General features: G+C 37.0%; 1 protein-coding gene and 1 long non-coding RNA gene across 5 annotated transcripts in view; one reads left to right on the forward strand and one right to left on the reverse strand.

Moving 5' to 3' along the window:
• The window catches only part of LOC131381821 (uncharacterized), a 38,860-nt gene extending 29,867 nt beyond the window's left edge, over nucleotides 1-8,993 (forward strand). The window contains exon 3 of the long non-coding RNA XR_009210778.1: nucleotides 7,909-8,993. This is a non-coding gene — a long non-coding RNA (uncharacterized LOC131381821). The remainder of the gene's footprint in view (nucleotides 1-7,908) is intronic.
• Nucleotides 1-27,675, reverse strand: part of CRB1 (crumbs cell polarity complex component 1) — a 211,901-nt gene that overhangs the window by 11,670 nt on the left and 172,556 nt on the right. For 3 of the 4 annotated variants that reach the window (XM_032137031.2, XM_032137029.2, XM_032137032.2), the window contains one exon: nucleotides 24,442-24,568. The exons of the other annotated variant lie outside the window; for it this stretch is intronic. In XM_032137031.2, coding sequence (XP_031992922.1) covers nucleotides 24,442-24,568 — 127 coding nt within the window. The remainder of the gene's footprint in view (nucleotides 1-24,441; nucleotides 24,569-27,675) is intronic. 4 annotated transcript variants of the gene reach the window in all.

A 27,675-nucleotide genomic window follows, 5' to 3' on the forward strand; every position in this document is an offset into this window, starting at 1 on the left:
ATCTAGTCTGTGTCATCATATTTATTGCCCCCAAATCAAAACCAGTTGCCAAAGTAATGAAGGTCTATTGGTTTGTGTTGACTTAATCCATGTCAGAGGAGCTTTAGGAGCATATAAGGATAATTTGACCAGCAAAAGGAAAGCCATAAAAATGATCAAAAAGCCAATAGATATGCTGAGAACACCAAGCTTATTTTACTGAGGATTTATGGCCAATTTATCAGAAAATTATTTGGTCCAAGCCTACATTCGAATAAGTCTCTCAATAATTCAGCAAAGATTCCAACCTCTGAAAAAAAAATAGCCTCCTATAATGAGATACCCTAGTAACCCCTAACTTGCAGCACATGTACTTTAATTTTCAACAGTTGTGAGACCGCAGTAAATCCAGCTTTTGAATCACTAGTCCCATTTATGCCTCAGACCTGCATTAAATTACCAGAGCCTGAACTGCCTCAGAGCAGAGCCAATGCATCGTCCCTTCAACCTGCGTAAGTGTTGATTAATCAAATAGGGCTTAAATGTCGGACATACCCCAGATGGTAGCAGTGCCAACTCCTGCTGTTCCTCAGCAGAAGTGGATGCCAAATCACCAGGCTCTGCCACACTGTCAGCTTTGCCCCAGGCCCAACTTTGGAGGTTGTGTTTTATTGACCAGACTCAAATTGGCTTCCCCTAGTGTAGGTGATAAAGTGTGGTGTCAAGTCACCCATGTAAAATATATTATTTTAACTTTGACAGCTTGTCATTGAAGTCCTTGTTTATATAATCTATTGTGCCATTTACTCTATTCTTATTTTAAAAAGCAAACATAGAAATAAAAACCTTTCTTTTAGTGTTTCATTGATGAATGTCTATACCTTGCACCTTCTCTTAAATAAACCCGAAAGTAGCCATTTCTATTGTCACTGTCAGTTTACATCAAATTATCAGACTTTCAGTTTCGAACTCTGCCTAGTGTAAGATGAAAGACACATATCATGCTTTAATGGGAAGCCTTTCACCGCACAGCCTTCTCTCTTCAAAATAGTTTGAGACTTGGTATGTCTAAACAGAGATGGATCCTGTGAAGCTGAGAGGCTGGTCACATCCCAAGTGAACATTTCTAAAATCTATGAACTCAAAGCAACTTAAAACACCAAGCATCCTGACAACCAGCAAAGATAGAAACCTTCATATTATGAGGATTTATTGAAATAGTATTTAGTTTTAGAACTAAAGGTTTCTTTCAGAAGTCAGGCTTTCATAAGCCATTTGGTAAAAGTCTATAGGTTTTAAAGTTAGTAGGATTAAAAAAAAAACAAAACCCAAAACCTTATGTATGACTTTACTAACAGTTCACATAAATACCCAAAAGCACAACAGAAGCAAAAGCTAGGTTTTCATTTGTATTAAGGAATCTAAAGCATTTATTCTTGGAGGGGACAAAAATAAAGTCTAACAGCATTTTCCTATTAGTTTAAAAATACTGCTGAACTAAAATTTCTCCATCTCTATGTATAAATTTAGCACAGAATTTAATAACCTACTATAAAATTAGATCATACAATAAAGCTAAAGTGGTTATTTTATGCTTTGGGATCTCTACGTCTGTGTTATATACAGTATATAGGGTAATTATGATATTCGCAATGACCACATCTTTTTTTGAAATAATAGTTTGAGACCCTTGCCCAAGGAAAGGTGGGAAGTAGAAGTGACAAGAACTCTGTTCCTTTGCTACAAAAGGCTCAAAAGACAAATTGCATGACAAGTTCTCTTCTCCTTTAGCCAACTGGTTAATTTTTGGAGACTGTTTTAATAAAATGAAGATCGGGTTCTCTGTTTTCTAAGCAGCTTGGAGATCTATTTAAGAAAAAAAACTGAGATAACCTGGCTAATGTGCTTGATTATATTTTATTTCTATAATTTGCTATTCATACTCTCAAAATATAGTTTTTTTTTCTGGATAATTCCTATCTCATACTTGGTATCACACTGACATGAATTATTTACATTATTTCTGAATTTTGAAGTAATTGCTTAGAGAAAATATTCTTCTTAGTGACTTAAATAATCTGAAACAGGGAAATTTTATTTTTTTTAACTCCCAAGGAGACATAGAATTGAATGTTCAAACTATAAACTAAGCCTCTTCAATTTTGTGGTGCAGCACAACTCTCTCTACGTTTCCCATACCCCAAATAACACTCCCACTGGCCCTTTAAAAAAATATTTCCCTTGGGTCTATAACTTTTCTATTCAATCACCATTTAGATTGCTTGTCCTCAGGGATATGGCTGAGTTAGGAACCTCAGGAAGAAAACCATGATTAGGTTTTCTAGGCCTGAAAAATCCTCCCCAATCCTGTTTCCAAGGATTGATGCCAATTCTCCAAACGTGCTCAGTGCTCATGTTCTTTTCAGGGTCATTCTGCTTGTACAGCACAGATTAAACACACAGCCTCAGTATTTTCAGTGTTGTGAGGAGACGCATTTACATTCCGCTGACAGCGTTGGGTGTAAAAGGAAGCCATCTGCTGTGATTTAGCAACACGAGGAGGAGCTACAACTTTGACAAGCGAGAAAGAGTTGCAACATACCTCAACTCAGTCCAGGTCCTCTTTGTGGGGTGGACCTGAGCAGAAGTCACTTCAATATTAAAAGACATTTTTATTAAGTAGTTCTTAGATGTTGGTCTTTTATTAAATGTTTCATTGTTCTCTTTCACTAAAATTCGTTTGCAGCTATTTGTTAGGGTTCTTTTACTAGTTTCAGGAACCCAGAGTAAATAGATTAATTCTACGACAAAGATGACAACTAGGTCTTTGATTCTTTGAGCATTCTATCCAGGTAGTTAATCTTTCCTGTATCTGGTTCATTTTCTACACTGGGATTACCTGTGAAATACATTAGAACTAAAAGGTGGAACATAGGGATATGGAAAAAGTAACTACAAGCTGAGGATATAATATTTTCTGGCATTTTACATGTCATCTCTTAATTTTCACCACAATCTAATGATATAGAGATTATTGCATGTATTTAAAAGATGATTTAAGCAATTTGTCCAAAGTCACACAGCTAGTAAGCAGCTTAGAATCCAAATTATCAGGGCTTGTTTAATTATGCACAGCTGCATCCTTAGACAGAGCACTATATAAATGTAACCCCAAATCTACCCCATAATTTCAACTGTATTACCCTTAGTTGGCATATTTGCAGACTGAAAGAAGAGTAAAAATGGTTGTTTTATATTTCAGGTCTCTTACTATGCACAGTGCTTATGTAACCAATCATGCTTCTCTGATTACTGATGTTTGTTTAGTTTTTTTTTTTGGACTTTGCATGTGAGAATAACTTCAATAAAGTAGGCTGATGGGTGGAAGGGTTTTGTTTTGAGTTCTAGGAAGCTGCCTAGCACACAGCAGGTGTCGGGAGGTAAACTGTCTTTACAAACAGTGTCTGCATAGACCTAGAAAAATTCAGCAGGAGAACAAAGAGAAAACTCCATAATGCACAACTTTCAGTCCTATGCTTTTAACATCCCAGTATGTCTATCAAGAAGTAAAACAACTAAACAATGAAGAAAATCTCCCAGGGTTGTGGCTCCTGTAAAACAGCCATGTGCTCCCCTCCGGTTTTAACATAATATCATCAGGCGATGATTAAGAAGGTAGCTGTTTCAGTGCTTCGCAGTGTCAGGAAACAAGGTATCAAGCCAACAACTTCCTTGTTAGGTGTAGCACTTAGATTGCAGCCATGTTTTGCTTCCAACTGTAAATATTAATGGTGAAGAAAAAAAAAAAAGATCTGCATTGGCTGTAGGCTGCCTGAGCTCAGCATATTACATGACACTCTGGCGTTATTTGCTGAGATGTAGATAACTGTACTTCTTGTTAACAAGTTTCCATGTATTTTCACTCCATCAGCAGGTTCTTGAATCAATGCTTAGATTATGTTTGACTACATCAGCACAATTTGACTTTGATGGAAAGTTTGAAATTTATGTGTAATTAAAAATTATACATCGATTTCCTAATTTTCCAGAAAAGGCAGCTAATCCTTTTGGATGCCATAGCATTTATACCTTGTCCCTCAAAACACACTGGCTCCTGTGCCTCTCACTCACTAAAGGAGTGTGTAATGTTTTTAGGACCAAGGGAGTATTTCAGGGCAAATTGAGGGAGTCCTTTCACATGTCACCCATTGCCAAGAGGACTTAATGTTTCCAGAAGCATAGGGGAACTTCAGAGTTGTTTTTATACTCCTTTTGAGACACTAAGTTTCAAAACCATTTTAAAGGAGCTTATATTTCCTTATAGAGTAATGTAAAAAAAAGCCTGAAATTAATTTAAATCATTTATTAAAACATACACACATATTCCACTATATGTAAGGTATATCAATATTATTTATAGTGCCTGAATTCAATAAATGCCAATTGATGAGGATGGTAATACAGTCGTCCATAAAATTCTCCTAAGTTGTTTCATTGCAATGGCACATTTATGCCTATAAAAAGTCTAAGGCAAAAAGCTTATTCTACACTAACATGTACAAAATCAAGAACGACAACATTACGTGGGTATAAAATGTGGAAAAGTCAAACTGTTTAATTTATAAGAACATACTTTTGCATTTGTGTAGCATAAATTCTAATGGGCATGTCCTCCGCGATGAGTTCCTGCAATTCATGGCATGCTACGCTTTTGTCTTAATGTACAATTCCAAGACTCATACATTTCTATATTGAGAAAACTATTCAAACAACATGCCATCTTTTCCTCCTTTTCCTGTCAACTTCAGAGTTCATGATGTTTTGCAGGTGCTGAAATTTTTTTGAACTGAGCTGACAAATTAGATGGCATTGTAAAACAAATGCAGCATTCCTGGACGTAAATGATGAGTAAGGTCTGATATATTCAGTAAGGTGCAACTTGGATTGTTTGCCAGGTAGAGGGGAAAACTCTACAGATTCACGTGTCGAGCACAATCTGGACCTCACTTTTAACCAAGAGAATGTAATAAGAGCTTGTGAATTGCAATGTCTGATCAATGGAATGAGTAAATCAGTGGACAAGTCTTTAAAAGGAAATTGACCAACGATGATGGTTCTTGTTATATGTCTCTCTAGCTTGCAGTGCCATGAGAGCTAACACACAGGATGCAGCCTACTCTTCTGTCACAGAATATTTAATTTGAAGAGGCAGCCACTCAAATGCTTTCCCTTTATGCACATGTGCATCACCTTCATGGCTCTCGTAACCCACCCCAGGCTCTTTCCATCCCAGAGTGCCTCTTTACAAAGGTGTGCATTTTCTCCGTCAGAGTAGTCCTCTGTCCTCCCCAGCCATGGTGGGAATCCTGTGAAATACTCCTTTTCTGTTTCAAGGCAGAAGACTAATTATGCACAATTACACACGGAAGCTGATCCTCTTCAGCTCACCTCACAAGGTGAATGTGAAGCTCAATGTCATTGCTTAGCATTCTGTAAATAAATCTTTAAGTTGAGGGGCTTATATTGGTTTCTATAATTTGAGAGCACTTACGTTGGTAATTAAGTGGCAACGCAGTTATACCAGCCAAACACACACAACCTTTAACTTCAAGAAGCTGCAAATAAGGATAATTTACATATTGCCAGCTGTGATTATCTTTAGTGTTCACAGGACTTAATGGTAAAAATAAATAGATTCTGGATCCCATTAGGGCCATAGAGCAAATTTTACAATTTCTTTCCCATTTACATTCCTCATTTGCCCCTAGAACTGTTCTTTAAGAAATTCCAGAGTTCCCTGGACATAGTTGGTCCCATGATAAAGCTGTGTTTTTGTAAACTATGTGTAATGGCATCTTTTTTAAAACACTTATTTTACAATTAAGAAATGTTAAGACTTCTAGAATTTTCTGGTAGGACAGTCGGCTTAAAAACAGTCTCCAAATGTTGCACTTTACAAACTAGGAAACAGAAACCCAAAATTATACACTGGAGAAAAAAATGAGGATTTGAGGTTAGATGAACTGTGTGACCCCAAGTAAGTCACTTCACTTCTTTGGGCCTTCGTTTCAGCATCTGTAAAGTGGAAATAACAGTACTACTGATGGTTAGAACTAAATGAGGCATTGCATGTTGAGTGCATGTGATCATTATGGCCTAATATCAGAGAAGGCACAACCCTTGGCTGCAAGAGGCACCGTAAGAATCCTGGTCATCTGATGCAAGCTTTCTTGTGCACTAGACTGTTAACTACCCTCAGGTAGTTAAAGGTCTGATTTTATAATCTTCCGGCTTCCTTAGCTCTGAAAACAGATTGCACTAATCACAGAAATGTTCAAACCAAAAACTGATCAGTATAAGGCACCTTTTATATTGATCTGCACAACTCACAAATTTTCTGAAGTGAGTAAATATAGTTCCTTAATTTTATGTACATTAAGATGGTGAGTAATAACATCAGTCTATTGCCCCAGAGACTCTTTTTTAGTGATGCTGATCCAGGGAATTTGCTCAATTTTTAGTGAAGGAAGACTTAATCTGATTACATCTGAACCTCCCCAGACCAAAACATGTCTTTAGTCCTTTGAGAGAAATAGGAGAGCATCGCAGGTCTAAATATCCTCAATTAAAATCCTCAATTAAGAACTTTAGAAAGATTCAAGTGAAGTGAAAAAAAAAAGGCGGGGGGGGGGCTTAAAGCAAGACTTACTAACAAAACTATGCCTAGAGAAAACTTCTAATTAGCAGAAATCAAAAATTGGACTGAAGATTTTGTGTTTTTAATAAGCTAGTTTCAAAAACCAAACTCCCAAAAAAATCTGCTCAGGAAAAACATTTTGTCTGCATAACATTAGATATTTTAAAAAATTCTGGAAGAATAAACAGTTTGTATTGCTTTGAGCTCCAAAATAAAATAATTCGTCTAAGAATAGAATTCAGGAGTTTTTATTGATAAATCCATCATGAAGGAAAGATGCTACCATTTTGGTATAAGATCCTGCCATGGTCTGAATGTTTATGTCCTCCCAGATTTCATTCACTGAAACCTAATCATCAATGTCACCATATTAGAAGATGGGGCCAATTAGGTCATGAGGGTAGAGCCTTCATGAATGGGATTAGTGACCTTATAAAAGAGGTCCTGGAGAACTTCCTTGTTCCTTTGTCATGTGAGGACACAGAGAGAAGACACGATTTATGAACCAGGAAACGGGTGGGTCCTCACCAGACACTAAATCTGCTGGTCAGTTGGTCTTGAAGTTCCCAGCCTCCAGTACTAATACATTTCTGTTGTTTAAAAGTTACTCAGTCAATGGTATTTTGTTACAGCAGTCCAAACAGAGTAAGGTAGGTCCTTTCTAGTCAGAAAGTGAATTGTAGCCATATATAATCAAAACCTGTAGGAAACATTTGAGAAGAAAACATGGCATATACCTAAATCACAGAATTATAGAATGACTCTTTCTTCTCTGGCTGGATTTTTACCAAAGTTTGGTCGATGGAATCCATCATCTAATCTTTCTCTTAATTTATCCACTTTTATATGCTACTATTTCCTGACATTCTTTATCTATTAAAATCAGGCCTATCTAGTCTCTGTTCTTCATCTCACCTAAACTTTTTTTTCCCACTATCACATCTTTACTTGTGACATTTTTCTCTCTTGAATGTGCTCCCATTTTCTGTTCTATAAATAATCTTTCTCATATGTCATGGCCTACTTTAATTTCCGTATCCTCCATGAAAACTTTCCCTCTTGCAATAGCTCATAGGGATCAGACTTCTGTGAATTTATACTGTGCTTTTACTCAGTAACATAAATTAGGGATTAATTGTTTTCAGGATGTTTTGTAGTTTCTTTTTGCTTGACAGCTAGATTATAGTTTCCTGGAAAGTATTGTCACAGGAATTATATATTATCTTTTACAGATTCCCTGCTCTCCTTCTTCTCTCCCTGTGTACTACCCATTGCCAGATGTATTGAAGAAACAAACGTGTGGATGGAACGGTGACTTTGGGAAGATGCTTGCATTCTTTCAGCTGTAGAGAATATGTGGAAGGCACTGACTCCAGAAGCTCTCTGCATTGCCATGGGACTTATGAAAGGACAGAACATTGGATTTCCTGCCTAGAAGCTCAGAATGTCAGCTTCTCCTGTGGGGAGCAGTTGCAGATAAAGGTGGCTTACAGGGATGATGAATTGGCAATGAATAGGTGGGAGTGGACAGCATAAACCCTTCAGGTTCAACTGAATTTGGAAAGAAGAGAACATTTGGAAAATTTGTTGTAAGGCTTTTCTGACAACTAGATTTGTAAAAAAAAAGATAAGCTTTAGTGTTATTAATGGCACTTTTGGGGCAAATGCAGAAATCTTCATCCATGTCCCTAAACTCCTGTGGCTGCTGTAGGGCTCTTTCTACTTGTAAACTCTACTAGCTCTTTCCTGGATCCTCCTTTTCTTCTGGTACCACCCATTTTTCCTTGGCATATTTCTGCTCTCATTGCTTAGGGCCCATTCAAAAGTGTGTGTTGACGCTGATTGTCTTTTGGGGCCAGTGCCTTAAGTTTCCTTTCTTCCCTGATGTCTATAACCCTTGTTTGGTGATCCCTAAGGAAGGTTATGGCTTTAATGGATTTTTTTCTAGAATTTCCATTTTCTACTCTCACAAATCTAAAAATGCAGTTATGTTAAGAGGAACCAATAATCAACAAAAGCAAGGGATAATTATAAACACGGTGTGGCACTTACACTATTAATAAAAACATGGGCATTCTGACATTCTAAGCTCTCTTTGCTGACAGGTATACAACTTATTTGTGAACTTCTGCAGTGAAAAGCTGTTTAAATTAAATTAACACTTTGGTAGCAAATAAACAATCAACGATACGAAAAAACATGTCAAGGAGAAATGTGCTTTTTGTTCTTCTGAGATAATGCTTGCTTATTCTTTAAGAGCTGGGTCAAATATCTTCTGCACGAAGCCTTTTCTACCCTACCCCCAGCCCCAGGAATGTTCTAATTTCTTCTGTGCACACCACATACCATTCTTTCATTTGTTCATTTATTCCTTTGGTGAATAGTGAAGCACTACTCTGCCAGGAATGATTGCCAGGTACTGAAGTTATAAAGATAAAGAAGATATTTTCTCCACCTTCCTATAGCTCTCAGGATGGAGGATAAGGCAGACAAATGAAGGCTTTTGCAGTATAGCTAATTGGTAATAGATGCAGGTGCTCCGGGATCTGAAAGCATGGCTCCAACTTCTGAATTGGAGAGCCTTGGAAAAGATACTTAGCCTCTCTCTGATTTTGAGTTCTCATCAACAAAATGAGGAAAATAATATTTCTTGACTCTTGGGACTTTGTGAATAATAAATAAAATAATGCTTATAATGACCTTAGCATAGTTTCAGGCTCAGAGTAAGCACACAACAAATATTAGCCACTATTAGTATTATTATACAATGCTATGATAGAGGTGTACTTAGGATTGTATGGCAACAAGACACTCCAAATGCTGATTGCGTGGGGGAGGGGAGCAAGGAAATATTGACTGGAACATTATGAGAACAAATGTATTTGACTAGGCAAAGGAGAATGAAATGAGGGTTTTAGGGTCGAAGAACAATGAGCAACATATTCTTTAAAATGTCTTTTCAATATTGCAGCAGTGGTCAGCTCTTACTGGCTTTAGAGCAAGTGGAAGAAAAGGACATGATTTTCTACAATTCAACCACACTTATCTTACTTTGAAGAGAAAATCCACTCCTCCTCTCAAACTACTACGATTTTTAGGCAAATTGAGTATAACCTGCAGGACTGCCTTGAGAGTGTCCTTGGCTGTGTCCACGGGATTATGTTACAGGTGAGGACTATCTCTTTACGGATCTCGACTACATCTGGGATTGGTTCAGGGAAGGGTTAATTTACATCAAATTCTAATTCAAGATGAATAATGGGGTTTCTGTGCATTGGGTTCTTAGATGGAAATATTTTCCTAAAGGAGAGTGTGGCTCACTTGTCCCCAAGACACTATCATCAACAAAGTGGTGACTAATGATCAAGCCTTGCCTTTTTCATCCTGTAAATTTGAAAGGGAAATGGGACAATTTTCTGTACTTACTATACACTATCATTTTCATCTTAATTTCAGTAGCTATGGGGCAGGATGAATAAAAACATTCACACACACATACACACACAAAAACAAAATTCTCAAAGCTGGAAATTGACACTTCAAAATTACCTCAAAAATACCTCATTCATTATGTCAATCACTTAGGTAATATTTGTTGAGTATATACTTACTCAGGATGATGCTGGCTATTGAAAAATTCAAGGAAATGAATTGGTTTCGAAATATAATTTTTTTTCCTGAGTTCTAGGTATCAACTAGAGTAATTTCAGCCATTTATCGGTCATTAATACATATTTTCCCACTTTAACAAATATAGAAGTACTTCAGTTTTCCTTTATAACTGTGTTGTTATCAGCATAGGATTATCAAAGAAATATTAAGGGAAGTGGATAAAAGTAACATATATTTGTAGCTATTTGTGAAACTAAATTAAAATACATTCAACTAGACAATGAAATAATCATGAATATAATTTCCAAATGATCAAATAACTTTCATTGCAAATAGTCTATTTGGTTTTGGATGTTATAGTTCGTATGTGGCTTCCTTTCTGTGTATAATTAGTCTCCAAAATATTTCTATAGTTTACATGAAACAAACCTGTGTTTCAGTAATTACAATTGTGAGAAAAATATAATAGCCATGATCTTTATAACCCTTTAGGAGGAAAAAATCATTTTTAATTTAAAGAAATTTAGGAAAATTATACACATATAATCCGTGAATAAGTATTATGAGTCATGGAAGTTTTAAGTAGAAACAATATTAAAGCAATTGCCAATTTCAAGTCAATTATCTTGGTATTTAAAATTGTTCAGATAGTAAATTCCTACAGTCTTCTACATGCTATTCAATTTGTTCTCACAAAAAAAGATTTAGCAATGAATTCAATGAGCTGCAACTGCATTTCCTAAAGGCAATGTAAGATATTAAAGAAAAAAAATCCACACTATATAAAAATGTATACACTCCATTCTTAAAATTAAAAATTAGTAGAAACTAAATTCATGTCATGTTAAACAAGACAACGGCATGGTATCTGGGTGCATACCGGCAGTTTTCAGTTTGGTTGACAACTCTATTTTTAATAGATGGAACTGATGCCAAAGGTTCTCCTTGAGCAAAAAATAAGGAAAATAATTCAAGAAAATTGGTAACTAACGCGATGCCGTCAACTTTATTGTTTGCTTTGAGTTATTTTTTGTCAGTTAATTGGTTTGTAACATGTAGACTTGATTTCTGAATGATCTGTGATAGATGCCAATGGCATTTTAAACAGAATCAAGTGAAACATAACGCATTCTCCTGGGTGGGTAATAACTAGGATATGTCCTAGTTTGCCCAGAACAGTATCAGTTTAGGCTGTTGTCCTAGAATAATTATTAATAGTGTTGCTCTCTTTCACTTTGAAAATGCTCCAATTTGGACAACAAATAATATGGCCAACCTTGTCATAACCAACATATGTCATTATAGACACATTAAAAATATCTTTATGATTCACAAAATTAGAGAACTCTTATGTACGAAGCTATGTACCTGATTTTCTTACCTAAGTTCTTTGAAAGCACAAACACACATTTTTGTGTATATTTTAGTTGCTTACCATGCCTAGCTCAGAGCTTTGCCTGAAAAAGGCCCTTGATAAATGGTGGATGAATGAATAAATGCATTATTTTAAAAACCGGTTTCCGTAAGTCTAGTATCGTACCAAGGAAATGATCATTTTAGGGAGATTTTAGTAGATGATGAGATTGATTTGACAGCTAACAAAAATGCTGCATGATTTGGTTAGCTAGTCAACTCAGCGGCAAACATCAACCTAGTTATTTCCCGCAGTTGTCTATGGCTTAACAAACCAATCAATTTAGTTGGTTGCACCTATAATCCAGGAGCTCCACTCTGTATGTTGCCTGTTTCCATTCTATTCAGAACACATGAAAAAATGTGTTCTGATGGGAAAAGCCTATGTTGCATGATTTCCGTAAAGCCTGTAGCAATGACCTCACATTAAGAAATGAAGAACATTAATTATACTTGCTGAAGCAGAAATCTTAATAATGTATGAAAAGATGAAAGGTGAAGAGATTAGTGAAATAAATTAGACCTAATTTTGGTGCTTGACAATGCATCAAAATAACATTTATGAACAATTTCTTATTTTATTTATTTATTTTTCCTCCATTTGAAATATTTTAAATTTTCTCTTAAGTAACTTTTTAAAAAATTGTGGTAAGATCATTTTACATAAGATTCTACTAACAAAATTTCAAGTGCACAGTACAGTATTATTATCTGTAGGCACAAGTGTTGTACAGCTGTTCTCTAAAACTTTTTCATCTTGTATAATTAAAATTTTATACCACTGGGCACAGTGGCTCATGCTTGTAATCCCAGCACTTTGGGAGGCCAGGGCAGGAGGATTGCTTGAGCCCGGGAGTTTGAGACCAGCCTCAGCAACATAGTGAGACCTCATCTCTACAAATAATAATAACAATAATAATAATAATAATAATAAGAAGAAGAAGAAGAAGAAGAAGAAGAAGAAGAAGGAGAAAAAGAAGAAGAAGAAAAGAAGAAGAAGAAGAAGAAGAAGAAGAAGAAGAAGAAGAAGAAGAAGAAGAAGAAGAAGAAGAAGAAGAAGAAGAAGAAGAAGAAGAAAATTAGCCAGGTGTGGTGGCACATGGCTGTAGTCCCAGCTACTCAGGAGGCCGAGGAAGGAGTATTGCCTGAACCTAGAAGTTTGAGGCTGCAATGAGTTGTGATCACACCGCTGGACTCTAGCCTGGGCAACAGAGCAAGACCTTGTCTCCCTCTCTCTCTCTCTCTCTCTATACATATATATATATACACATACACACACACAGTTATTTAATGTATATATTTATATACTAATATGTTTATAATTAGTATACTAATATAAGTATACTTAATTAGTATATAAGTATATATTAGTATATAAGTATATAATTAGTATATAAGTATATATACATATATACTTATATACTAATTTAATTATATATCCTTATATATAAATATATGTACTTATATACTAATTTAATTATATATATTATACACACATACACACACACACACACACTTATTTAATGACATCTCACCATTTCCACTTCCCCCTAGCTCCTAGCAACCATAATTCTACCCTCTGCTCCTAGGAGTTTGACTCTTCTAGATACCTCATGTAAGTGAACTCATACAATACTTGTCCTTCTTTCATTGGGTAATTTCACTTTGCGTAATATACTTCTGGTTCATTCCTATTGCAGTGTGTGTCAGAATTTTGTTCTTTTTAAGGCTGAATAATATTCCATTTTATTTTCTTTATTCATTTATCCTTCACTGAACATGTAGCCTGTTTCCATCTATTGGCTATTGTGAATAATGCAGAAATGGATGTGGGAATGCAGATATGTCTTTGAAATCCTGATTTCAATTATTTTGTATATATACTCAGAATCATGAATCATATGATAGTTAACAAATTATATGACAGTTCTATTTTTAATTTTTTCAGAAAACTTCATACAGGTTTTTATAGTGACTCAACTATTTCTACATATGTGTAACTTATTTAGGAATCAACTTATAGGGTTTGTTACTAAAGATAGTGCTGCATCCTAGGAAGACCTGTGGCTTGGAATTAAGTACTCCCAGGTTCCAAACCTTGCTCTGATCCCTATTTGTTGTGTGGCCCTGGGGCAGGTAACTAGCCCTTCTAAATCTCATTTTCCCCATCTATAAGATGGGCATTATAATATTTATCTCATAAGGGTTCTGTGAATATTTATTACTAAAATTGATATGTAAGGTCCCTTCATCTCATACATCCTTTCATTTTTCCATCACGAAATCAAGCCAGACTCAGCCTTGTCTCCTACATCCTCTAAGATCCTAGGCCTATATAATGACAATTTATATTCATCATCATATTTCTTTAAAGTACTTATAATATCATTAGACTAAGACTACATTTTGATGAATGCAGTGCTAATGTTGATTGGGTTTTATAAATTTGTAGCTTTAAAATAGGTCACGTATGCAGGTACTCTGCAATGGTCTAGAGTACTCTGAGACTCTCATTCAAAATCTCTCCAGCAAATGGGATAGGGAGTTTCCTGCATCGTCTTAGAACAGAAGGAAGAATATTGAACTGTGGGTTGAGAGACCAGTATACTTGTAGAGTCTAAATAAAGCACTCTCTCTCTAAGCTTTAGATTCTTCATCTCATACATAAAGAAGCTGGATTAGATGATTCCTGAAATCCTTTTTAACTCTTTAATTCTCCCTTCTGCATTAACAACCTAAACTTTAGAAGAAGCATCCTTGCAAATGTCAGGCACCTATTATGGAGTCAGTTTAACTGTATTTTTTTTTTTTTTTTTTTTTGAGACGGAGTCTTGCTCTATCGCCCAGGCTGGAGTGCAGTGGCACGATCTCGGCTCACTGCAAGCTCTGCCTCCCGGGTTCACGCCATTCTCCTGCCTCAGCCTCTCTGAGTAGCTGGGACTACAGGCGCCCGCCACCACGCCCAGCTAATTTTTTGTATTTTTAGTAGAGACGGGGTTTCACTGTAGTCTCGATCTCCTGACCTTGTGATCCGCCCGCCTCGGCCTCCCAAAGTGCTGGGATTACAAGCGTGAGCCACCGCGCCCGGCCCAGTTTAACCGTATTAAATTGTCATTTTTATCAGTCAAAATGCCAAATATTTGCAAGTTCATATGATTCAATCTAATCTTTCAGTGGCATATGTAGTGGTTGAAAGAGCATTCACTTAATCTTCCTTATTATAAGGGACGTCCTACAATTTATAATGGAATGTTTTTCTAATGTCAGTATTTTGCCATACGATATTAAGAAGAAAAGCACAATTTAAACAAACTTTCCCAATTGCTCTCTTGCTATTGTCTGGCTATATGCCTCGATTCTGTTGCAGATCTTGTTTGGAAATGATTGAGGATGAAGCAATGCAGACCTCGAAGTCTGCTCAGAAAATCCTGTAAGTGTATATGAAGCACATGGCAAACATCCAGGCCCAGCCCATCCTTGCTCTGAATGGGGCAGAATCGAAAGTGTTAGGTTCAGTTTCAGAGAAAGCAGCATAATAAATCAATGCATTTAAAAATATCACATTCTTAGGGAAATGTCTCATTCTCAAACATTTCTTTACTATAACACGATCCAATATATTAATGACCTGAAAAATCTAGATGAATCATTCCCAATCCTCCCTTTCTCCAAAGTTTCAGGTGATCTTGGCCAATTATTTAGCCCTCTGTACTACACTTTCCTCAACCAAAATTTGCAAATGTCATTTTTCCACCTGGCCCATAATTTTGTTATCATGAGTAATCTATGCCATAATCTTGAGAAATGTTATACAAAGAAAATGCATGAATTGTGCTAATCAGCTAATCACAGATGCTTAAGAAATGTCAGGTCCATGCCTCTCTTTCAATCAGTGCATAAGTATTCTCTACACTATTTCTGAAATATGGTCATTCAGATTCTATTGGAATGCTCCAGGGATGGGAGTTCTGTTTGGTGCAAATCAATGCATTACATTATTGAGTACTTCTAATGTTAACTTGCTTCCTCTTATGCTGACTCGAAATCTTATTTCAATAAATTCTATCCTTTTGTCTTATGTATGCTTTTTTTTTTTTTTTGAGACGGAGTCTCACTGTCTCCCAGGCTGGAGTGGAGCAGCACCATCTCAGCTCACTGCAAGCTCCGCCCCCCAGGTTCACGCCATTCTCCTGCCTCAGCCTCCCGAATAGCTGGGACTACAGGTGCCTGCCACCAAGCCTGGCTATTTTTGTGTGTGTGTGTGTTTTTAGTAGAGACGGGGTTTCACTGTGTTAGCCAGGATGGTCTCGACCTCCTGACCTCGTGATCCACCCGCCTCAGCCTCCCAAAGTGCTGGGATTACAGGTATGAGCCACCGAGCCCGGCCTATGCTTTCTGTATTAATATAGAACAAATCTATTTTTCCATTCTCATGATAACGTTTCAAATATGTGAAGGCAGTTTCATGCTTTCCTTAAGTCTTCCCTTTCTAGACAAAATATCCCTTTATTCTTATATCGTTTACATAAAAAACTAACTGTTGGGTTACTATGCTCACTACCTGGTGACAGGATCATTCATATGCCAAACTTCAGCATCACGCAATATACCCATGTAACAAACCTGCTAAAACAAGTTAAAATGCCCTTTTCTAGGCCCTGGCATTCATCAATGTTTTCCCCAGAATGTAGTGCCCAGAAGTAAAACCTGCGCTCCTGAATTGATGTGGTCAGTGCAGAAATCAGAAGGAAAACCATGTATCTTGTTCTGGGACCAAATACCTATGCGATTACAATCTCAGATTACCTTCTTAAAATTACAGTTTCCACTTCTGTGGACAAAGTAGCTTCTACCAGACTAACCCTTTGGCATATAACAGCAATAAAATCCAGAGGGAATAGCAAAAAACAACAATCTGAGGGCACTCAGATAATAACCAAAAGTATGCATTGACCTGTATGAGAATTTGAACTAAGAAGAGCAGAGGGCACTATGTGATTTTTATTTTTTTGGAGTGCAGTCTCTGCTCAACACCATGCCAGTTAACTAAAACTAGGAGAGACGTTTGCAATCTTGCAGGCTTGAAGAACCAGAGAAAAGAGTTAGAGTTCACCAAAGCAGCTGAAAAGTGAAGGAAAAATTCTAGAAAGAAGACAGCTACAGAGGCAGAGCCTCAACTTCTGAAAATGATTTCTGCTCAAATCTCTGGTTAACCCTTGTAATATGCCCATGCAGAGTACACTCCAAGTCACCCAGCTAAAGACAAAATAACTGAGCAGAGATTGCAGCTGTGACACACCACGGAGGGCACTGCTACAGGGCTAGAAGTTTGATTCAGCTAAGTGACTGCCTGCCAAAATAACATAATATTTTTCTGGGCCGGGCGTGGTGGCTCACGCCTGTAATCCTAGCACTTTGGGAGGCGGAGGCAGGAGGACCAAGAGGTCAGGAGATCGAGAGCATCCTGGCTAATACGGTGAAATCCCGTCTCTACTAAAAATACAAAAAATTAGCCGGGCGTGGTGGCGGGCGCCTGTAATCCCACCTACTCGAGAGGCTGAGGCAGGAGAATGGCGTGAACCCTGGAGGTGGAGCTTGCAGTGAGCCAAGACTGTGCCACTGCACTCCAGCCTGGGCGACAGAGCAAGACTCCGTCTCCAAAAAATAAAATAATAATAATAATATTTTTCTGAAGAATATAAAAGAATTCGTAGTCTCTGCATTGTATAAGCTACAATGACCAGTATGCAATCCAAAGTTACTAGATAAAGAAACAGAAAAATGAAACCCATATACAAGAGGAAATTTAATAAATGGAGACCAACACAAAATGACCTAGGTGTTGGAATTAACGGAAAAGGATTTTAAAGCAGCTGTCATAACTATGATGTTACAACTAAGGGAAAATAAAAATGCACACTGACATAGTTGCTATTCTTTTGACATTGTTTTAAATACCACTATGAATAAACACTTATTTGTATTCTTAAATAGCCTCCATTTTCTCACTTAGCTATAAGTATATCATGATAAATTTTATTCTAGGTACACTATGCATTTATCCTCATTAAAATAAAAATATTAAAATAAGGAAGCAATATAATTTCTTCTCAGGACCCCCATGTTACTGTAAAGCGATCATTCTTTTACAGACATTTGTAGAGCTGAGTTAGATATGTCAGATGGCCTCTGGCCTTGAGCAGTTTATTATTGGATGCTGTTTTTGTGTGTGCATAGATAATTACCAAATAATAAGCACTAGAAAAAGAAGTACAAAATAACAAGAAAGTGCAGGAATAAAATAGTAAGCTTTTCCTGGGACAATCAGGGAAAGGATCCTGGAAGAGTCTATAAAAGATCTGAAATTTCTGGAAGGACAAAAGTATGCCAAGCAGAGAAGAAGGGAATGAAGGTTAGGTGGGAGGAACAGTAAGTAAGGGAAGAGCTGTGGCAGCTGTGAAAAGTTCAAAGGGAGGTACAAAGTTCCATGTGGCTGGAGAGTGGAGTTTGTGAGAGCACAGGTAAGAAATGAAGTTGGAGAGAGTTTGTGTGACATTTATAAAGGGCTTGAACCCAAATTGTATATGGAGACCAAATTTACACTATCCAGATATCGTGGGCATCCCCAAACTAAGAGCACAAGAACAGGCACTAGACCAATGGAACTCCTGGGTTCCTAGCAAAAATCTAAAGCTAAGACTGTAGTCAGGGGCATTTACACAACTCAGCACACAAAGACCCCCCAGGAAAAAGAAAAAATCCTCTTAAAGTTGTTTTTGCTCATAAAAAAATTACAAACCACAAGAAGAAAAACTCTGTTGTGAGTAAAATTCAGCAGAAACAAAAATAGGAGGGTGAGCACTCCAAGAGCTTGAAATAACACAACAGTCTGAAAGACACTATTAAATAGGTTCCTAATTATGTGAAAGCAAAATGAAGGTAGCAATTATAGAGAAAAAAAAAAAAGGACACAAACAAGAGAAAAGATTGATTTGTAAGATAAAGAAAGTCAGAATTTTTTAAAGTAGTTTAAAATTGAAAATCTATCAGTGGATTATATGTGGACTACCGTGCTTGGAAGATAGCAATAGGGAATATATGCAAAATGCAGCACAGAGAGTAAAAAAGATACTGTGAGACAAGATTTGGCAGACAGACTTTTTTTTTTTTTTTTCCTGAGACAGGGTCTTGCTCTGTTGCCCAGGCTGGAGTGCAGTGGTGCCATCCTGGCTCATGGCAGCCTCGACTTCCCAGGCTCAGGTGATCCTCCCACCTAGCCTCAGCCTCCTTAGTAGCTGGGACTACAGGCACATGCCAAACTAATTTTTGTATTTTTTCTTTTTTTTTTTTTTTTTTTCAGAAAGGGGATTTTACCATGTTTCCCAGCTGGCCTGGAAATCCTAGACTCAAGTGATCTTACTACATAGGCCTCCCAAAATGCTGGGATTACAGATGTTAGCCACTGCAACCAGCTGGCAGACACCCTTTTAAGTGAACCCCCCATGGTTGGTCCCCACCTCCTGGTGTTTACACCTTGTGTGCCCCTCTCAATTTGACTGTAGATAGAACCTGTGATTTGCTCTTAACCAACAGACTATGATAAAGGTGAGGAGAAATATGCCATTATGTGTACACAATTACATAATTATGTTATATAAAACGGTAACATCCATCTTGCTGGCATCTCTCCCTCCTTTTTTGGCTTTGAGGAAGTAAGCAACCACATTGGGGAGCCCCAAGTAGCAAGGAGCTGAGGGCTGCCTTCAGGAATCGAGGGCTACTTCTGCCATCAGCCTCAGTGGACTTGATCCCTGAGTTCACTCTGGAAGTGGATCCCTCCCTGGTTCAGCTCAGATGAGACCACATCTCTGGCTGACACCTTGAATGCTGCCTTGTGAGACCCTGAGCAGAGGACCTAGTTAAGCCTGGGCTCCTGAACACAGAAACTGTGAGATAATAAATGTGTGTTGTTTTAAGTTGCCAAGTTTGAAGTAATATTGTTGCAGAGCAACAAATAAATAATACAAATGGATTACATATACAAAGAATGGAATATAACACTCAATAGATCTATAATATATATCCCAAATATATACACCCAGAGATGCCTCTTGAACTCCAGAATGGAATATGCACACTGATTAATAACTGTATTTAGATATCCAACAGATCTTAAATTCATTCATTTATTCAATCAACAAAGATATTAAAAATATTATCCACCAAATTTAAGTTATCACCCCCTTAGACCCACAGCCTCTCTCAAACAATCATGCTTCAAACTTTTAAAATCTATCTTCTCTACAACTATATATGGTAGTGCAAAATCTCCTTTTGTCTTTATCACTGCAGCAGCCTGCTAGCTGTTTCTTTCTGGGTCCAGTCTTGCCTTTCTTTTAAGCCATTCTCTATGTAGAAGCCCAAGTGATCTTTCTAAAGTGCAAGTAGAATCATGACACTTTTCTAGTTTGAAATCCTTCAAGGATTCTCCGTTTCTCTTATGATGGAAAACCGAGGTTTCTGCCAAGGTGTATAAGGGCTTACTCCTGCTTGCTTCGACAGCCCCATCTTTCAGCACTGCCACCCTGTGATATCCCTGCCACAGTGCACAACCTCTCCAGCCCCTTCTGCCTGAAACACACAGTACTGTGCCATTGCTTTTTCCACAGCCTAACTCCCTCAAGTCTTAGCTTAGGCTTCAAGAAACTTTCCTTGACCTTCTATACCCACCTGTAAGACTGGATAAAATGCCTCTCCCGTATGCCCCCTTACAGCTGGCACTCAGTTACATCTTAAGACTATTTGTTTAACCACATTTTTTTTCTTTTTGAGACAAAGTCTTGCTCTGTCACCCAGGCTGGAGTGTTTTGATGTGATCTCAGCTCACTGCAACCTCCACCTCCCAGGTTAAAGTGATTCTCCTTCCTTAGCCTCCTGAGTGGCTGGGATTACAGGCATGCGCCACCATGCCCAGCTAATTTTTGTATTTTTAGTATAGACGAGGTTTCACCATGTTTGTCAGGCTGATCTCGAACTCCTGACTGCAGGTGATCCACCCGCCTCGGCCTCCCAAAGTGCTGGGATTACAGGTGTGGGCCACCACACCCGGCCTAACCCACATTCTTTACCATAACTTCAGCTTATTTTGAGCAAGCATTGTGTCTAAATCATAGTTCTATTCCCAGGACCTAGTATACAGTATGGCAAATAGTAGATAGACATTAAACATTTGTTGAATAAGTAAAAAAGCAGAGAAGTAACATAGTTTATATTAGTAATAATATTGGCAGTTGAGAAACAGATTTCTTCACTGATTTCCTGCCTAACTCACTAAACTCAAATTTTATGCAGCACCATCTGCAGAAGAAATTTCATTTTAAATTTTCAAAATTAAAGCTTAACAGTTTCTATTTTAAAACCTAGAAATGGCCAAAAGATCTTTAAAGAAAATTTAGTGAAGAATTTGGAAGATAAAAAGATTTTGGTTGACTTTGTACTGAAAAAAGATAATTAAAAAGATAATGTATTTAAAAAGGCTTATCACAGTTCCTGGCATAGCGTAAGTCCTCAGTGGTGCTAATTGAACTTAGTTGTCTCTCCTCCTCAAACACTGATTTTTCCAAATTTGCCTATTCTCTCTACTTCCCTATTTTGCAAAAGGGAGGGTGATAAAAACCCACTTGCCATGTACACACACAAAAAAGGAGGCATGGCCAAACATAGAGACATAGCCCTGTTTAGTTTAATGTTAAATCTGAAAAATGGAGCAAAATGGAATTAGTTCTTATTCAAGTAAATATAGGCTATGTTTTAGAAGCTTGATCCAGAGGAGTTAGTATAAATTTCTGTCATTTAGGTAAAACAGCCCCTCTTTAGAACCAGGTTGAACTATGGCTAGCTTTGGCAGGAACAATGTAAACCAATAATAAGAACAATTAGGGTTGTAATCAACTTTAGAATGCCAACTAGATGATTACTTGCCAGAGAGGAAACATACATGCGACTTTACTTGGGTACCACAGTGTTTACTCACAGTGACACTTTCGCAGAAAGAGATCACGATTCAGGAAGATCAGTACTAGTACTTCTGTGGGGTGTGTGTGTGTGTGTGTGTGTGTGTGTGTATGCATGGCTGGTGGACATTTTATCATACAAGACATAGTCAAGGCAAACAAATACAAATACCATTAGAAGATGAGAAAGAGAAGATACAGAAACAAAGGTTTTATTTTTCTGTGCAAATATGTAAAAGCCATAGTCACACACATGCAGCTGGAAAATACAGAAGAATAAAAAGAAAAGGGAAAACATTTTTTAAAGTCAGATACCTCATGACAAGAAGACATTTGGAAAACAGAAAAGCAAGTGACAATTACAGTGACAACAGAGGCATCAAAATTGTACACAGAAAGAAATTGTGAGTGAATATTTCTTAACCATATTTGGTAGAGAACATATTACATTTGGAACAGCCCGTAAGGATATAAGTACAGATATGTCTAGAAGGGAGTAAATGTGAAAACTATACGTATGGTCTTTGGCTATAATCTATTTTATGCTTATTGCAATACTTGTGAATGCAAATATTGATGGGAGGGTTTTCCCCATGTCTTTTGTCACAAAATTTAACTTTGGTACAAATCATCCGAAGCAGCAGCATCACACATGCAGCCTTGGATGTGAAGAAAATGGATGAGTAAGAAAGAAAATCTTCACAATTCGTTGCTCCCAGTTTGAAATGATTGTCACTACTCCAAAGGATATGAATTTGCTATATAAAAATTGTCTATTACTATTGCAAGATAGAATACATTTTCTTTGCTTTTGTAGTAATTACTTCATACTATATGCTACATGTACTCTATAACAAGGATATTATTTTGTCCTTGTTTGTTTGAATGGTATATTTAAATTTACCTTAGTCATTCTCACAGAAAAACAACTTTCTTAATTGGGACTAAATAGATGGCATCCAATGGATAAACTGTCCTCACGTTTTCAAACCAAGACAGCTCCTAAAGTCATAGACATATATTTACAAAATGATGTTTGGCAGGCCATTGTTATTTTAGTTGCTTTCTGAATTAATTCATAGGATCAAACTATTTTTCCTTTAAATGAACACAAATAATGTCTTCTTTGGAAGGGTATATCTACACAAAGATATTTAGCATAAATGATAACATACTGGTGGAAAGAATAAAAACATTAAGAAAATTTTTTAAAATTATTATTTTATAATCTCTGAAATCTTTATAATAAAGAATATGTTAATTTTTGCATATCTTATTAATTTACTTTATAGATCCATCATTTCAGGTATACATTTATTCTTAAAAATCATAATGTCAAATATATTTTGGTTATGATGTATACTATGCTTTCATATTTTTTCTGAAAGATACTTAAGAAAATAAATTTACTTGCAAATCTTAGAAAACCATGCTTCTAAGAAAATTCAAGTTTTACAATATATACTTTTAAATTTATGTATAAACTACAGTGCTTATTTTTATTAAATATTCATTGAAAAGCAACTGAAATTAGTCCATTTGATAGAAAAGTCAAGGAGCTCATAAATTTAGAAACAATTAACAAAAAAATTGTTCTATTTGTTAGGAAAAAGGAAAGTATTGCAGGAAAGGAAATAGAGAAAGCATTATTTGTAACTTTGCTAGAGAGACAGTTTTATGGAATCAGAAATTATACCAGTGAGGTATAATTTGAGTACTGATACTAGATAATTGTTTTTCTACAATTTTAGGGACTCGATGTAAATTCCTGATTTCTCTTTATATATTTAATCATATATCAGAGAAAAGGTAACAATTCATTTGAATAGCTTCATGTAAAAACATAGATGAATATAATCAGTAATTTTAATCAGTAATTCTCATTTTTTTTTTTAGACAGAATCTCACTCTGTCGCCCAGGCTGGAGTGCAGTGGCACAATCTTGGCTCATTGCAACGTCCGCCTCCTGGGTTCAAGCAACTCTCTTGCTTCACCCTCCTGAGTAGCTGCGATTACAGGCATGTGCCAACACTCCCGGTTAATTTTTGTATTTTTAGTAGAGACAGGGTTTCACCATGTTGGCTAGGCTGGTCTCAAACTCCTGACCTCAGGTGTTCTGCCCACTTCAGCCTCCCATAGTGCTGGGATTATAGGAGTGAACCACCACACCTGGCCTGTAATTCTCAATTTTTGTGTCATAAATAATAGATAAGAATGAAAGAAAAGAAATGAAAATAGAATCATAGTGATTGAGGGCAACTTACAATGTGAAAATACCCAGAAACGGAGTGGGAAGAAATTGCAGTGGTCATTCACTTATAGAAGTGTTAAGAATGATAATATATTTGTACTAAATACACACAATAAGGAGATATTTCTAGTTATATTGAGAACACTTTTTTCATATTTAAAGTTAGAATAGGAAAATATTTTATATACAGACAAAGTGCTTCTGATATGCTTAAAATAAGCCTTGAATTTACTTTAATTATTGAGATGGTTTTTATTTCCCTTTTTTTCCCCCAGAGATCTAAAATGAATCAAGGCATTTCTTGAAATTCAATGGCTTTTTTTTTTCATTTGGGAATGTTCAAATGTATGTTAATAATCTTCCTGTTCACCCCACTCAACAACTGGCTCGTCATTCATACGCAAAATGAGGTAAGAAAGAAGCTGAAAAAGATTCTGCCAGAATAAGAGAGAGACATAAAAGGAGAGGCTGCTTACGTCCACTTCGCAGCGCTCGCCAGCAAAGGCAACATCACAGAGGCACTGGAATTTGTTGAATAAGTCCTGGCACCGCCCTCCATTGACACACGGATCAGAGGCACACTCATCAATGTCCTTTTCACACCTTCAAAATAAACAGAACAGCAGAAACCCAGGTCCCTGTTGAATACATTGGTTGTGAAATGGGAAGAAAAAGTTTGCCTTGTCTGTCTGGAACAGCACAGTCTTATCTACCCATCCACACATACTTTACATATACTTGACAATGTCAGAGATGTTTCTTAAAATTTCTTTAACACATTTGGGGTTTAATGGAAATAATTTGCACACATATGTATATGTATACATACACACACGGAATTAATCAGAATGAGAAAATAGATGCAAATATTTAGAAACCAAGAGAAAAGTGGGCCATACCTACACCAGTGTCACGCTCAAGAGCATTAGTGGGGTTGCCACCTTATATAAATGTTCAGTTTATTAGGGGCACAAAGAGAGAGGCTGTATTTTGCCATCTGGAGTCTGCAGGGCAAACCTACATTCAGGCTATCAGGATCCTCATGTGTCAGAGCCCTCAGGCTAAGGAAAAAGCCCACCAAAGAGAAACCAAAAAAAAAAAAAAAAAAAAAAAGAAGGAGAACAAGGAGGAGGAGGAGGAGATTTTGAATTATTTTCTGTGGAAATCCTTTTTTTCTAACAAAAGCAAAAATCAATTATTAGAAGATTGTACTTGCTAATAAATCTGTGTTCCAATAGCCAAGCATAATTTCTGAAATGTTGAGGTAGAATGACTTTCAAAAGCCAAATTTTCCAAGACAAGTGACATCAATTCTCAGGTCAATTGAAGTTTTCTTCTTCCCAGGATATTGTCATTTTTTTTAACCTAATTTTCCACCAAGAATTTGTTTTTCTGTATATTCATGGATTAAGTCACCAATCATGTATTCAGTCACTCAGTGGATATTTATTTAACACATACTATGTGACAAACACTCTGCTAAGACCTTGGGATAGAACAACAACTAAGGCAGCTATTTTACTTTTGAAAATTTGTATAAAATCTTAGCTCCAAGATCTCTACAGTGCAGCTTATAATGTTGAAATTTGATGTAAACAATTTTTAATTTTCCCTTATTCTTTCTCTCACCTTCCAAAATGTAAAACTTGCACGTATGGGTCAGAGACTAATCACTAGGCTCAAAATGAAAGGGGATGAGGTAGTGGGGCAAGGCCAGCCCAAGGTATAAAGGAAAACAAAGATTTCTTCCAAGAAAAACAGCTCCTTATCCCTTTGGATACCAAGCATAGCTGAGACATTTTGTTTTCCTTTTTTGGCTTATGCTTCTGGGCTGGAGGGAGACTTCTCTGATTAGATCTGAGCAAAACTTGACAACTCTCAGGAGCCTGCCAAGCATTCTCGGTCTTGGGTGGGCCAGAGTGTTCACACCATCCATCATTCAAAACCTTCCAGGATGACACTATTAAGCTGGAGGTTTAACCAAGGCAGGAGAGAAGCCAGTTTGAGGATAGCTTTTCAGTATCCTTGGATGCAATGAAAGTCACATTTCCCTAGGCCATGGGAGATAGCCCACTATTTTCTATCTACTTCTAACTACTCCATCACTTTCTCACCTATTTCTCTGTTGAACTAAACAGTCAACAATAGATACACATGTATTATCAGCATCATTGGCATTTTTATTAGAGGTCAATTAATGCATGGAAAGTAAAAATAAATCCATTAACATCTAGTCAGTCAAGTAATGATGGTTAAGGACTTTGAAAGCATAGAATCTACTGAACACAGGTTCAATGTTATAGAAATATCTAGCACCAGGCTGGGCGCGGTGGCTCACGCTTGTAATCCCAGCACTTTGGGAGGCCGAGGCGGGCGGATCACGAGGTCAGGAGATCAAGACCACGGTGAAACCCCGTCTCTACTGAAAATACAAAAAAATTAGGCGGGCGTGGTGGCGGGCGCCTGTAGTCCCAGCTACTCGGAGAGGCTGAGGCAGGAGAATGGTGTGAACCCGGGAGGCGGAGCTTGCAGTGAGCCGAGATCGCGCCACTGCACTCCAGCCTGGGCAACAGAGCGAGACTCTGTCTCAAAAAAAAAAAAAAAAAAAAAAAAAAAAAAAAAAAGAAATATCTAGCATCATGTAAGTTTTTCCAGTAGAAAAGTCTCCTGGGAAAAGAAGGAAAACTCTAAGCTTTCTTTTCTTTCTATGTTTCAAATATATCTGAATTTAAATGTCAAATACAAATTTTGTAAACTAATAAATATCAGAGGACAGGGAAATGTTTGTTGTAAATAGAAACAATGTGTGAGTGGCAGAGAAAAATAATCCAGGGTTTTGGATGAGTTCTGTGCATTGTGCCATTCGGCAGAAACTGTGACGTTCAACCAGGAAGCAACCCACACTTGACAATAGTTGAATTACTCAAAATTAATGACAAGAAAATATTTGCAATATTTTGAAAGATACATGGAATTGGAATACAGCTGAACGATCTCAGTTAATAAGTTGCAGAACCAAAATCGGTGCAACAGAAAGCAGAATGTGACTCAAGGCTATCTCCTTTCATGCACATATAGACTTGGAATGCCTGTACCACAAAGAACCAACCACAGAAGGCAGGCTGCAAATAAAAATGAACGTTAGAAGGGTCAAATTCAGGTATACCCTAGACTCGCTGCTGTTTTGTAAAAATGGCAAAAGACCTGTGTCTTTGTGATGCAAAAGAGGCTACCTAGAAAACAGAAAATTCAAATTAATCCAAAGGGCACTTGCCAGGGAGCACTCACACATCCATTATTTTATTAACTATGCTTATGGGAAATATTGAGTCAGTCAAAATATCTTTGTCAAATATGTCTGAGCTCAGTTTATTGAATTTTTTCAATGTAGGAAGTTTGATCAGAGGTCACTGTGTCTTACCCTGGATGATACACAAGATGGAAGAACACCTTTCTCATTAAAAAAAAAAAAAAATTGTGGTGAGCAAAGATTTATTCATACAGTTATGCTGGCACATCAAACAGAAGAGCAGAGGCTTTGAAGGCAGCTCAACCTTACTGCAGCATAGGTGTGGATAGGCCCTTTATATGTCACTTAACCTCTCAGCCTCAGTTTGCACGTACGCAAAATAAAAATCATAAAACCTTCCTTACAGAGCTATAAGAATTAGAGATGATATTTGTAAGGTGCATGGCACAGTGCTAAAACA

The sequence above is a fragment of the Hylobates moloch genome, unplaced genomic scaffold (assembly GCF_009828535.3).
Source record: "Hylobates moloch isolate HMO894 unplaced genomic scaffold, HMol_V3 SCAFFOLD_18, whole genome shotgun sequence".
In the NCBI taxonomy this organism is placed as follows: domain Eukaryota; kingdom Metazoa; phylum Chordata; class Mammalia; order Primates; family Hylobatidae; genus Hylobates; species Hylobates moloch.